Source organism: Ammospiza nelsoni, chromosome 1 (genome assembly GCF_027579445.1).
Source record: "Ammospiza nelsoni isolate bAmmNel1 chromosome 1, bAmmNel1.pri, whole genome shotgun sequence".
NCBI classification, from domain to species: domain Eukaryota; kingdom Metazoa; phylum Chordata; class Aves; order Passeriformes; family Passerellidae; genus Ammospiza; species Ammospiza nelsoni.
Window position 1 is genome coordinate 36518010 of NC_080633.1, and position 14005 is coordinate 36532014.

The 14005-nt window shown below is 38.9% G+C and overlaps 1 protein-coding gene across 6 annotated transcripts in view; it reads right to left on the reverse strand.

The window, feature by feature from the left end:
• Window positions 1-5834: 5834 nt before the first annotated feature.
• TBC1D5 (TBC1 domain family member 5) overlaps window positions 5835-14005 on the reverse strand; it is a 316432-nt gene continuing 308261 nt past the window's right edge. For all 6 annotated transcript variants that reach the window (XM_059470481.1, XM_059470490.1, XM_059470498.1 and 3 more), the window contains one exon: window positions 5835-9016. In XM_059470481.1, the coding sequence (XP_059326464.1) occupies window positions 8723-9016 (294 nt within the window). In that variant the 3' untranslated portion in view covers window positions 5835-8722. The remainder of the gene's footprint in view (window positions 9017-14005) is intronic.

Consider the following 14005-nt stretch of genomic DNA (forward strand, 5'->3'; position numbering starts at 1 on the left):
ACCAGCAGAGATGAACAAGTGCTAGCACAGAACTGTGGAGCAGGAAGGGCAGAAGAGGCTCTCCCCAGTGCCCAGGTTACCCAAGTTATCAGTGCAGCAATGTAGCTGATAAACAAAATGCTCTCAATAATCTTAGTCCTCTGTTAGTCTCACTAAGACTCTCAAATTTTAACAGATCTTCTTATCAAAAATAAATCAAAACTTCCCCGTGGTGCCTTTGCTTCTGGAGACCATTTGCATTCCCCTGACTTGCTGGCTTGCAGTGCCACCCCAAGCCCTGTGGTGAACCATTGATGCACATGGTTATCTAGGCCAGCAGAAGCATACCTTGATCTGAATAAGCTGATGCTCTGGGCATCAGTCAAAGTGTGCTGATTCACACTCAGGGCGATCTGATCCATGCTGGGTCTGCACTGCAGGCTCTGGAAATGGGGATTTACCTCTCCCCATGGTGGCCCTGCAAGTGTGGTAAGGTTACAGAGAAGATTTCCCAGCACATTGCTGAAACTTTGGGTTAACCTACTGGTCTTTAATCCAAAATATGCTGAATGCCAATCATACAGCTAATGGTTTTGATATTGTACAGGATGCACAGAGACAGATGGACAGACAGTTCCATCTGCCTCAGTGTATGAGCTGTCCCTGACAGTGCTGCTTACCAGCCCTCCTAGAGGGGTGGATTTTTCAGGTCAGCACCTACCTCCAGGAGCCAGCCCCATAAAATGCCAGTCCTGCCTTTGAGTGTAAGCAGGAAAGCCCCAGTTTCTGTTTTAAGTATCTTTCAGTTTTAAACTTGCCTGGCTCTGTTCCCAAGGATCATCCTGCAGCACAGGCCCACCTGCCTCATATAGATTTTATTTCTTATTAAAGATAAGCTCCCCTCCATCCAAAACTCAGTGAATTGCTGAAGGAATTTTAAAACATCATGAATTGAAATATATTAGTTTTAAAAGTTTTGTATATCTTTCACCTTTTGTACTTTCCGTAAAGGATTACATAAAGTTTCTAACTGAAATAATTTTGAACCAGAAGGTGCCTTTCTCTTAGAGAGTATCAAAATAGTATACTTGAAACTTTTACAGTTTCTTTCTGAAGGAATAACTTGCCTTGCTTCTACCTGATGGCTCTATTTGGTCTCATCAGCATTTTGCAGCAGAAACTGGAGTTCATATTTTTATCACCAGTCCCCAGTGCGTGTCTTTATCTTGATCACGGTGCATCCACAGTGTGCATTGACAGGCTTATGAAATGTGAGAGTTTCGGGCTGCTTCTCTGTGCTTGAGGTCTTTGCTGTGCATTTTATAAACTTCCTGAAGGTTAGGCTCATGTTTTCTGATTTTGAAGGTAAAGGATTCAGTTATTCTCAAATAATGGCACACGGCCCTATCATGCAGATTGCTTCCTACAAATGCTTCCCCTTCACAAGAGGCCAGGCTCAACAGCCCAAGACCTCTGGGTGTGCTTGTGGCTTTGCAAGGTCAGAGAACCAGGGAATGTTTGCTGGCAAGGTGTGACTTGCTCATTTGGGTCAGGCTGCAATTTGTATTGTAGCCTCACATCTCTTGGTGCAGTTTTCCCCAAATGATTTGCAACTGGATCTCTCCTAAATCCCAATCTGGGGAAGGGAAGGCAGAGATGGGGAGATGAGATGGGTCTGCAGGTTGTGTATAGGCCAGGGTGCAGACAAAAGACAGAGGATGGTGAGGAAGAAAAATAAACTCTTAGCATATCTTATATGTCAATACAGCAAAAGGGTATTTTCAGAGAATGAACATTTTAGAAAACAGTAAGAAATCTTATATGCAAAAGCAAGTACTAATTTTTTTCAAAAAAACCCCCCCAAATCTGCAGAAGGCATATTAATGATATAACTTCCTCCAGTAAGGCCAGATGCAACTTAACAAGCACTGGCAAAACACATAGTGCTCACATAGATGAAAAATTGTAGACACTTTTCTCTCTCCAGCATGTTTTAATAGACATTGGTTTTCTACTCAGTGCAAGCTACCAAGCATACTAACACCATCACATAAAAACTCAGCACTTAGATTACAAGAATTTTAAAGATGCTCTGTGTCTCTCTCTTTTCTTTGGCTTTCTTCAGAATGTTTGATATAGGGAGGAGAGAGAAGGAGGGAAGTTGCTGTGATCTCTATGTGGATATACACCAATAATAACAACATCTCTTAAAAAACCCATAATATTCACATACAGCAAAAATGTCAGAATATGAAAAAAGAGATTTTTATTTGGTCTTTATAAGCCCCTCTACAATGCAAAATTTGCATCCCACAGAAAGAAAACACTGAGGAAAGCACATTTCAGTGACTGCAATGCCAGCACAGTTAATGATGCTTGCAATTGCTTTCCCGTTTTTATTTCCTCTGAAGCTTAAAGATCCATGGAAGGTAAAACACACTAATTTTCATCTTCTGATCCTCCATCTGTCCAGCAACACTTCAGCCTGTGTTCCCTGCACAAGGATGGGTGTTCCTATGCATGGGAACACAGGTCAGTGTGGCATGGCCTTGGGTGCCCCACATTTCCTCCAAGCACAACCATGGGCCACCTTCCCCTCTGCCCAGGAGCACCCTGCCCCAAACAGAGCTCTCCCTCTCCATGGTTTCATCAGGTGGGACAGGGAATTTTTTTTTTTTTAAAGAAAATGGTATAGTTTGGTAGAGTGCATTATTTGCCCTCCAGTGTGTTTACTAGAAGATGATGTTTTCTAGAAATTGAAAACAGACACTATTCCTCTTCACAGTTTTTTTTTTTTTTTTTAAGTTTATGCTTAACTCAAGCCCCTTTTATTATGAGAAAAAGTTTGGAGAAATCAGCATTTTGTTTCAGCATTTTTAAAGAGAACATATATCAGAACTTTACCCCACAAGCAGTATAAACACACATAGGCTGTTTTACAAGAAGCAGAACCAAAAATTCTCAGCAAAGAGACTTTGCCAGTAGAGGCAGAAAAGAAAAAGCCAAGTATTTTTGAGTGAAGCCAAGATATTCTTCTGTTTTTTTCTTGATTGTAAGAATTACAACAGAAATATGGCTAGAGAAAATATTAGGCAATAAAACTTACAATAAAGTTTACCACAGGGAAGTCATGAGGACCGAATATGGATACCACCTGCTGTAGAAGTATTGTGAGATTTTCATAAGATTTCAGATTTTACATGAGAACAAGAAGCGCACTGGTTGGGCTGGTGGCCAGGCTGCAGGCACAGGGAATTAGAGTCCTGAGATGATTAACAGCTAACTTTGATCACAGGGACTGAGAATTCAGTTATTCAAGAAGATGAAACAGCTGAAGTTTTTATGGGTACCACAAAATTGTCAGATGGGCTTGACTGTGGGAAATGAGAACAAAAGAAGTTTGGAAAGAGGGTCTGCTGAGGAATTCCCCCATCATGACTTCTTTGCAACTTAGTAAACATGTGCAATTCATTGCTTACATACTGGAATTAATGTTCTCCAGAATTTGAAAGTTCCAAGTCTGAAGCACTAGAAGTTCATTGCAGTCCAAAACTCCTATAGGTGCTTCTGTCAGTCCCCCTGCACTATAACCTGGAGTTCCATCAAACTTCTCTAAACTAAATGAAACTTTTTTGAGACCTGATAACTTTTGCAAGCCTAAATAATCTTTGTGTGTATTTATTTTACATTTTAAAAATTGTTTTGGCATATTCTAATCCTTGAAGCTTTAAAAATGTTTCTATGAACAGGCTCACGTTCACTTACATTTTCTGCCACATGTTCCAGAATGTTGCAAGCCCCTCCATTTGTGGACAGAAATTATGCAAGTTCCTACTATTGCAGAGATGTATATATATTATCCAGAAAGCTATACGACACCACTGACAATCTGCCTTCTAATATCTGTTTGCCTTGTATAGTCTTATTTAAAAGGGCAGTTTAATGATGCTCTGGAAATGCTGCTATATTCCCCATCCACTGAATTCAATTAACACAGCAGGTGGGCAATCAAGATATTTTGACAACTATTCCTCCATCTCAAAACCATGTAGCATTTATATTTCAAAAAGTCTCAAATACTGACATGGTAATTTGCAAAATCTTCAAATGCATCTTTGTATGAGTTAAAAATTCAGACAAACCTGGTTTTGCTGCAGTCCCCAAAGCCCACAGTCAAAGGTAAAGCTGTGAAAAGTTTCTCAGCCCAAAGCTCTGCAACTGCATGTGATGCCTTAAGCAGTGGAGCTCCCATCAGGTCTCTGGAAATGATTACAGGGTTTTTCACGTTGTTACCTCGGCAGACAGTGAAAGTGTTAAAACAGCAGGATTTGAAGGATCAAATTCTTGCCATTCACAGAAAATGGAACCACAATGTCTTCTCTCTGCAGCTGATATATTTTAATAGTTCCCACATCCTGGCAACAGGTATGCTTTTACAAGTTAAAAACAAAGATAGGTTTGCACAAACCTACCTGGCATAGTCAAACAAGTTACATAAGTGCTATCTGAAGCATAGTTTGGAAAATACCTCTTATAATTTGCATATATCTAGAAAGAAATACAGGTTTTTGTTTTTTTTGTATTTGGCAATATTATAGTCCTGTTTGTGGTGTCAGGTTTCTTTGGTTTTAATTTATTTATTTAAACAACTGTTCCTCATCTGCACTTATTTCAGCAGTGTAGGACCAGATTCTGCTGCTCCCACAGTACTGCTATCATCTGAGTTGCTGTTACTGGATTAAATCTAGTTTGCAGTTTGAAAGAGCAAAATGGGGTGAAATAATGAGTGTATTATTATTATTGTTATTCTAATTTTGACAGTGTTTGTGTAGTACAACATCAAAGAAAAAGATGGTTCCTGCCCTAAAGAACCCATAGTTTCAGAGTCTCCAACTGCAACCCTTCCAGCTCATTGTCTGTTTCTAGGGTTGTGCACTTTGCCTCTTGCAGATCCTCCCACATACCTAAAACCTCCCCTACCATTTCAGTGGTTAAGTAAGTTGTGAGAAGCAGGAAAGCAAGTTGCCTGTGTGCATGCTTCAAGTTGCTGTTACTCTAACAACCTTTTTTCATGCTTTTTCATCTCTAAATTTAGCTACTAAAGCCAGAGTCTGGCAGACTGGGGGACACAGCAAACACTATGCACAGACTGTGTATAATAACTCTCAAAAGAACAGCACAGATTACAAGACAGTGTAATTACTATTCTGTAGCCAAATGAAGTTTATTTTATGAAATTGCACCTTTTCAAGTCTAATAAATCATTAGAATAATTCATTCTAGACCAACACATGCAGCACAAAATGAAAAGTATTATTTAAGGGCCGACACCAAGAATTTGAAAATCTGTTCATGTTAGGATGTATTTGAACAGATGACGTTGCAGGCACAAGTACACCTTAAATCTGAAATGTAATCTTTTAAACAGTTGCCTCTATGCCATTTAATGAGAACATACTGGAGAACCATGAGTTAGGAATGTGAATTCATGTATAGAGACTCAGAAATGTACTGTACAGATACTGGCACTGTCATTGAGACACAATGATGACACTATACTGAGCTTCATGAAATTACAGACAAGTTATGTCATGGTAAATACTGATTCATTTTCAGATACAGGAAATTTCATAAAACAGGAAATATTCTATATTGTTTAGTTGAGATAAATGACATCCAGTTTTATTCCCTGGATCACATACATAAAATCTGATTAAAGTAACAATCAGTTTTTGTGCTTATATAGATAGTTTTTAAGTTTTAATCATCCTAGTTCTCAGAAATGATACTTCCAGTACTCTAGTCAAAAAGCTTTCCCTCTTTTTTGAGAAAACAGCACAAGCACAACCCAAAAAGTTTGTTAATTCTTTCTTTAATAAAGCGGGCTAAATGTTCTTCCAGAGTAAAGATACAAAGCTCCATGACTAAATCAATACCCAGTCAAAATATGATGCTGCCTTTCTGCAGAACATACAACTGACATGACATGCAAGAGACTTTAAAGTAATAAATATTTATTACTTTATAAAGTAAATACAGTAAAACAGTCTCAGATTGGCAATCTTAACGCTGCATCAGTTTTTGTCAGCAATTTGCAATGCTAATAATTTTTCTATCCAATTACTGTTATCCATGAACATTATGAGCAGGTCATTTCCAGAGAAAATGAATAATCTTGTATTTTAAATGACAATTTCTCTTTCAGTATATTCTTAACATAACACAAAACAGGGTGATGATTTGATGTTTTTTCTAACTTACAAGTTTCTAACTTAATGAATATACTAAAATACTTTTCATTATCTCTGCACTATGATCAAATATCAGAGACAACATATTTAAGATGTGAAAGGACATGGTACAACCAAACCAGATTAATTTACTGGAGTTACTCTGATCTTATTTGTATAATTGTCTCTCTGCTTTTAGAGATTTTTATCATATCCCATGGCATGATACGTATTCAGTTTATCAGTATTCACTGATTCTTAGAAACTCCCAAAATCTTCATAAACTACTGTTTTAAAATATGCAACATTAAAGATACAACTAATTTACAAAAATAAAAAAACCTGTACAAATCACACTCTTCCATTGGCAATGAGACTGTTCAAGAAAATAGCTATGTGATCCCTGAAACAACCCACTAGAATAGAAATCAAAAGACTGATGCTTAAAAAAATAAAAAAGAAGTAAAAACATTTTCTCCTGCCAAGCTACTGGAATCTTTGAATGTTTACGTATCACAGAATATAAAACTTTTCTCTCTGTCCCCAGAATATTTCTTCCCTCTTTCCACAGGTACTTCTTTAACAGCCACCCTTTGCTGAAGGTGCCACAAGCCTTGCTGTATAGGTTAAAGTTAGAAAAGCTTGAAAGGCTTAAATAAATCAACCAGCCACCCCATCCCCTGGCATTCATGCAAACTCAGGGTAATAAAATAAACTGGAGACAGGCATGCATGCTGAATTCCAAAGTGATCTTTTATGAAGCTTAAAATAAACACTTCTCCAAAATGTTATGCATTTAAGATCTTTCATCTAAACAGTCACCTGACTGCATCACTCTGTTGCAGAGAGGCATGATGCTATGCCCGCTCATAACATTCTAGTATTTTAACATTTTACAAGGCACAAATAATCTCTGAAGAACTACATGGTGGCTTTTGAACATGTAAGGATGGCAGCTACCACGTAATTGCATGACAATTAACTCTTCAGTTCAGTCACTGACACAGACCTTGTAAAATCTAAGACCAGCAAATTACATGTCACCTCATCTTTGGGATACAGTACTTCATTTACAATTACAGACTACGCAGCAAATAACTACAATTTCATAACTTTGAACAAACACAAGCTTTGCCATGCAAATAGGAAGTTGTTGCATGGTATAATGTATATGCATCTTAAAAGCAAATGATGCTTTTTTTTGCTGCTGTGACAGAGTGACATATTAACACTCCTTCCTCAAGCTAACTCTGTGTAGGTCCTGCAGGAGGAGTGGTTTACTCACCACCAGTTGTTTTCTGAATTCCAACAGAGGTTACAGGGATCAGAGAGCACAGAAACCCCCCTTATCTACTTGAAGAAAGCTGTTATTAGAAGTACTATAGACTTGATGGGAAAAAAATACACTTTTCCATAGAAGAACAAGTAACAAAGTCAATTAGAAACTTTCTGTTGGTTAACACTGCTGCACCATTATGTTTCTTGTGATTAGAAATATGGAAATCATATAGCAATATATGTAAACAGAGTCTATAGAAGATAATAGCAATGAGACATAAAGTGCTTTTAATTATGAACATTTCATTTCACTTTGCAACCTTCCCTGGTAAGTTATCATACTTGGGCTAGCTTTAGTTCAAGCAGCTCAGGTCTACATTATGAAATACTGTTATTTCCCTTGCACCTATTTCTTGACTGCTGTAGTCTGAGCAAAATGAAAAAAATCATGCCAGGGGAAGTAAAAGTAGACAAAGATAAAGAAGGAAAGTGTTGAACTGGGAACTCTCAAGGGGGAAAAGTAGAGAAAGGCAAATAAGGCTCTGTTGTGTAGGTCCTCATTCTCAAGGAGCTTGTCACATCGTCTCCTGTAAGCACTGAGGAACAACTACACAAACCTCTGCCCTGAACACACCTCAGGCTATTGCAGGATGAAAATTAAGAAACTAGGATTCCTCAAGGGAGAACAAACTTCCTACCAGGATGATGCTTTTAATCTTTTTGATACTCATTCCCTACTTCTCTAATCACAGTCTCTGAAGAAACAGTACCCTTTCCTACACAGAAAACCCAGTCAAGCACATTTTGTAAAAGGACATTATTAAATCTAGCCTGTCTTTCCTGCATCAGGTCTGATGTCAGGTATCCACACATTTTCATTATGGTACCTAGCATATACTACTCTATGCTTTGGGAAGGCATCACTTCTATAGTAACAAAGCTCCTACGTAGGGTAACAGCATAATTAATAATAACTGTATATTAGAACTGGGTTTTACTGGGTCTTTATTTAAGGCAGTTATTAAAATGTATATATTATTTTTTAAAAGTAGCAAATCTATGTCTTTTTTTGTTTGCTTGCCTTTTTATTTTAATTTAGGCTTTTGGCAGCTGAAATGGGCTACCTTTATCTATTTTCTGTCCTTGTAATCCAAAGAACTATCCAACCCGTGAAATCACAGAAATTAGAGCTGAGTTGTAATGACAGATTTCCCAAACTCTCCCAGCCTGTTTCCTTAGATGTCCAGTGGGCTGACAATAGCAAAGTCAGAATCTTTGCTGTTATTACTACTGTCATCATCAGGGCTGGAGCTGAGGTTGCTGGAGGAGGCTGAAATGGAACCCATCAGAGGGTCGGAAAATATCAAAGAGGAACGAGATGGAGCTTCTGCCTTCACTGCTGCCTCCTTGTGTGCCTGAAGGGGCTGCACTGGCTCTGGAGCAGCACTTTTACTTCTCTCCTCTTCTTTGGAAACCATAATATAGTCATCAGCACTCTTCCTCTCACTAGTGCTCGCATCAGTTGTATTCTGTGAAACAACGGCACAGAAAAGACTTGAAGTGAGCACCAGCATCATCACATAACGAGGCTTATGAAGCATGTCAGACATATGGGAATGGGACAAAGGAATAATTATTATCCAAAAGCGGCAATGACTAAATAAAGTGAAAAATAAAGTGGATATTAACTTTGGATGACATCATTTGTTATTTCCCAGAATCACAGAATATTCTGAGCTGGAAGGGACTCACAAGGATCATCGAGCCCAGCTCTTAAGTGAACAGCTCCCACAGAGATCAACCCACAGCCTTGGCATATTAGCACCACGCTCTGACCAACTGAGTTAATTTAAAAAAGCATAAAATGTAACACTCTAAAAATACTTTTTTTGGTCTAACTGTCTTACCTGTCTCATCATCACAGTGCATACAGGTGGTGACCACAGCAGCCAAGCATCACACACATACATTATAGTCAAGACTTACAGCAATTACAGTGGGTTTCTGTAGTATTTAGTGAAGTGGTTTTGAGAAATTTTTTGCTGGTTTGCATGTACAATAGCATGTTGGAGCTTGTCAGGAGAATGGTTTGAAATAGAATTTCCTAGTAAAACCCTGACTTGTGAAATCTAAACCACCCATAGACCTGGTTTAGTGTGCACCAGTTTGGGTTCAAAAAAATCAGGGCTGCCAGAGCTTCCAGGGTTAGTGTTTGTTGACTATTTCCTAACTCTTCCAGAAAATGAGGGTCTGGGAATCCCAATTCTGTCTGGTTAGATCTTGGGAAATGTGCGTCCCTGAGCACTTAGGTAGTAGCTCAAGACCATGCATTAGTGCATCAGAAAATTATGAAGCCTCAATCTTAAATTCCATTATACTAGCCACACTCAGATTCCCAGCTTTTCCAATCAGAGCTATATGCAATTAGAAAGGGAGACTGCCATACACAGTAGAGTGGGATTTCTCACTTGTTGACAACTGGCAGCCTTTTAGCTTGGTTGCAACCCAAATGGACAACACTTTGTCTCCTGCTGCAAGAGCTGCACTCAGCTCCTGTCTAGTGCTATGTTCCTCTGGCAAGAACATGACTGCTTTCTTGGTTGCTTCCACACAGGTTTTTTTCAGAGTAATAATGCAACCTGCCAAACAGCCTGCAGGTACAAGCATCCTGAAGCGGTGTGATGCTGAAACCAATATATTTGATGACATGAATGCAAGACTGAGAAAAACGAAAAGCACTGGGAAATGTGTACAGCCACACTTGTGGCAATACAAGCCCTTCAGCTGTGACCCTTCCACAAAAAATAAAAAAAGAAGAAAAAGAAAAAAAATTCATTCTGGGATGAAAAGAGATTATAAGTATTACAAAAAGGAAAAAAAAAAAACCTCAAAAAAAAGCAGTTACAGAAAAAAAAAATCAGGAATAATCTGAATGAGATAAAGGCATACCTACATCATGGTATATAAAATTGGAGTGCTACAAGCATGAGCAAGCCACAACTGCAGTTACAGAATCCACGACCACCAGCAAAATTTCTTTTGAAAAATGTATCATTACAGGTGAAAATGACTTTCTTGTTTTGACTACTGATTATAGATCAGAATGTTCTTGTAGCTCAGAAGGCAAAACCCACCTGTGATTATGAAGGACTGTAAGATGAAATGAGGGAGCTGGAAGTCTTTGGTTGTCATTTGCATGCTCATTACAAATTGTTAGAAGTCACAATGAAGATAAATCTCAGCTGAATGGGAAAATATATTCAAATACAGAATTGTGCCCAAATTTATATTAATAAGGCTTCAAATATCTCCCTTTCTAGTAAATTCTGAAATATCCTGCTCTCATAATTTATAATTTTTGTATGTCATCTACAAGTATGCAGGTATAATAATATTATGTTATTAATATTACAATAGGTTTAATAACGTATAATATTCTGTTTTGTAATGAACTAATTTTACCACTTTATAATTCAAATGGAAGTATCTTGAGTCCAAAATTTTACCTGTCCCAATGTAAGCCAGTCGTCACAGTGATAGAAATTGACATCTATTATTTTTGGTAGCAACTCTGTTTTCACAGAAGACTTAATGAAATTCATACAAAACACAGCAGATTGGTTTTAGAAAGATCAACAACTAGCCTCTTCTGAGTGTTACCAAAATTGATCTCCAACCCTCCTGATACATGCAGAACCAGAGTAGTTCAAATGTCAAAAACTTCAAGCAGTTTCCATGAAGTTAAAACCACAGAGTTCTATCTGACAAGGAGAGACACTTCACTGTTTAAACACTTCTGAGCTGAGGCATCATTTGTTAGTAATTAGCCTTTTGCTTTCATCTGGTCTGTTTGAAATGCTGTCTTCATGAGCTGTCAGTGAGTCAGCTACCGTCACCAGGGGGCTGAGGACACAGGCAGCACACAACCGTGGCTCTGCTCCAGCAACACAGAATCACAGAATAGTTTGGGTTGGAAAGACCTTTAAAGGTCACATAGTCCAACTCCCATGGCGAGACATGGGGACATCTTCCACTAGAGCAGGTTGCTGAGAGCCCTGTCCAATTGGACCATCAATGTTCCCAGGGATAGGGCACCCACCACCTCTCCGGGAAACCTGTCCCAGTGTATCACACCCTCCTCATCATTAAAAAATTTCTTCCTTAGATCTAATCTAAACCAACCCTCTTTTAGTTAAAAATCATTGCCCCATGTCCTATTGCAACAGGCCCTGCTAAGAAATTTGTTTCCATCTCTGTTTTAAGCCCCCCTTTCAGTACTGAACAGCCACAATTATTAGGTCTCCCTGGAGCCTTCTCTTCTCCAGGCTGAAAATCACAAACTCTCTCAGGCTGTCTTAATAGGAGAGGTGTTCCAGCCCTCTAATGATCTTTGTCACACTGCTCTGGACTTGCTCCAACAGGCCCATGTCCTTTCTGTGCTGGGGACCCCAGAGCTGGATGCAATGCTCCAGGTGGGGTCTCACCAGAGGGGAGCAGAGGGGCAGAATCCCCACTCTGAATCTGCAGGCCACACTGCTTTGGATGCAGCCCAGGGTACAGCTGGATTTCTGGGCTCAAGTGCCCATTTGGGAAATGTCCAGCCTCTCATCCACTAGTATTCCCCAGTCCTTCTCAAGAAGGGCTGGTCTCAATCCCTAATCCTCCAGCCTGTATTGGTACTTTTTTGGGAGCTCTAAATGCCATAGTCAAAATTTCAGAACTTTGTTCCCATCCCCCTGCCCTGTACAACAGAAATATACATTCCTCTAAACAACCACCGCCACATAATTCACCTGGCCACTTTCCACACTTCTATTTAAAAGCTCTCAGGGAATGCAGTACTGACTCATTTTTCAAAATTATACACTTTATTATTCCAAGCTATCAAGAATCCTTTATTTCAGTCCTCACAGCCCTCACACCTCCACCTTGCGTAGGGTGACACAGATCTTACTTAGTGAAACACTCGCCCAGCGAGATCAGTATTTTTGTTTCTGGCACTCCCCAGTTTCCTAAATTCTACTTTCAAGAGTGTGTTCTAGTGCAGTTGAAAAAGCATCCTACTCTTTAATAAAGGAAAGAAAACCACTCATCCCAGTTTCTTGTTGTAACTGTTGAGCTTCTCAACACTACTCTTCAAGCCACCCACACTTTTTGGTTTGGTTAAGGAGACCTATAGCTCATTGAAGTAACAGAGAAGCAGCAAAGCAGAGATATTGACTTCAAAATCCTATAAAAGAGCTGCCTGTAAATTTTTGCCTATCCCTAGCATACACTGGTATTTTGGAACTGATATTTCCAGAGGTAAAATACCTCCTTCCTTCTTCTTTCGCCTGTTTCTGTTTCAGGAAACTCACGCTGACGTGAAGCATGTTTTCTCCCATCTGCTGCCACTACTGAATAAATGAAAAATGACAGAATTATACTTCCAGTAGCTTTGAAAGTTAACAACCTTACGCCCGTTGCCATATGGCTTCTCCAAACAATTTTTCCTGATGAATATCAGCTACTAGGACCAGGCTTATTTCATTTGCCTTCACACTGTGAATGAGTTAAAACTAACTGCAAGGATACAAATCAAGAAAGCTTAGAAGAACAGCAGCTCATTTGCCTCCTTCTTTGAACAGACATAAAGGCAAGATAATGTGTTAATTATCATGCATTATTTAGCAACAGAAGCCTTCTGTTTGTCAACTGCATGCTGCTACCAAAGCCAAACATTCCAAAAAATGCTTGATTCCTTTTAGCCTTTATCTTAATTTTTTTTTGCATTTTTAATTTTGCAGCTTTCCTTTCTAAAAAGGGGCTATACCCTTATCCTCATTTTGCAGAAAGGGATTTTGATACAAAAAAGAGGAAGAACGCTTTTAAAAAAAAGCTAAGATGATAAATAATTTATACTTATGTAACAGCCAGGCTCAAAAGACCAGATTTTAATCTCATTTATAGAATAGCTACACCTATAACTGTTTCAGCTGTCCTAGAAAATAACCCTATAACTCCAGCAAAGAATAATCTCTACAGTACAAATCACACCAAACAGAATTACAGGCATTAGCAAAGTCACAGAAAATGCAAATAGAATAGAAATTTATTTAGCAAGAAATGCATTAAAATAGCTAGAAGTGGTTGTTTTTTAATCCTCCTGCAGCTCTTTGTGAGTACTCCCAGCATGACCCAGGGCATCAGTGCAGCCCCCCTTTCTTCAGCAGAGCTAAAAACTGGGCTGTGGCCTGGTTTGGGCTGACAACTGAGCTCACCAATTAACAGTCTAATATCACACTCCACTATTCCACATTTTTATTGTTCTGTATTTTATTAAAAGGGGTCCAAAGCCCTCCTCTTTTTGTTTGATTTTATGCATGGTGGTTAAAGATGAAGGGCTTGGAAACAGCACAGACTAACTAGGGGCTAGTTAGACAGACAGACAAACTATCCCTAATCAACTAACTAAGGATACCACCAGTCCTCTTGGAGTACCATGTCTAACACTAATATTTTTCTTTCCGTCAGAGGTG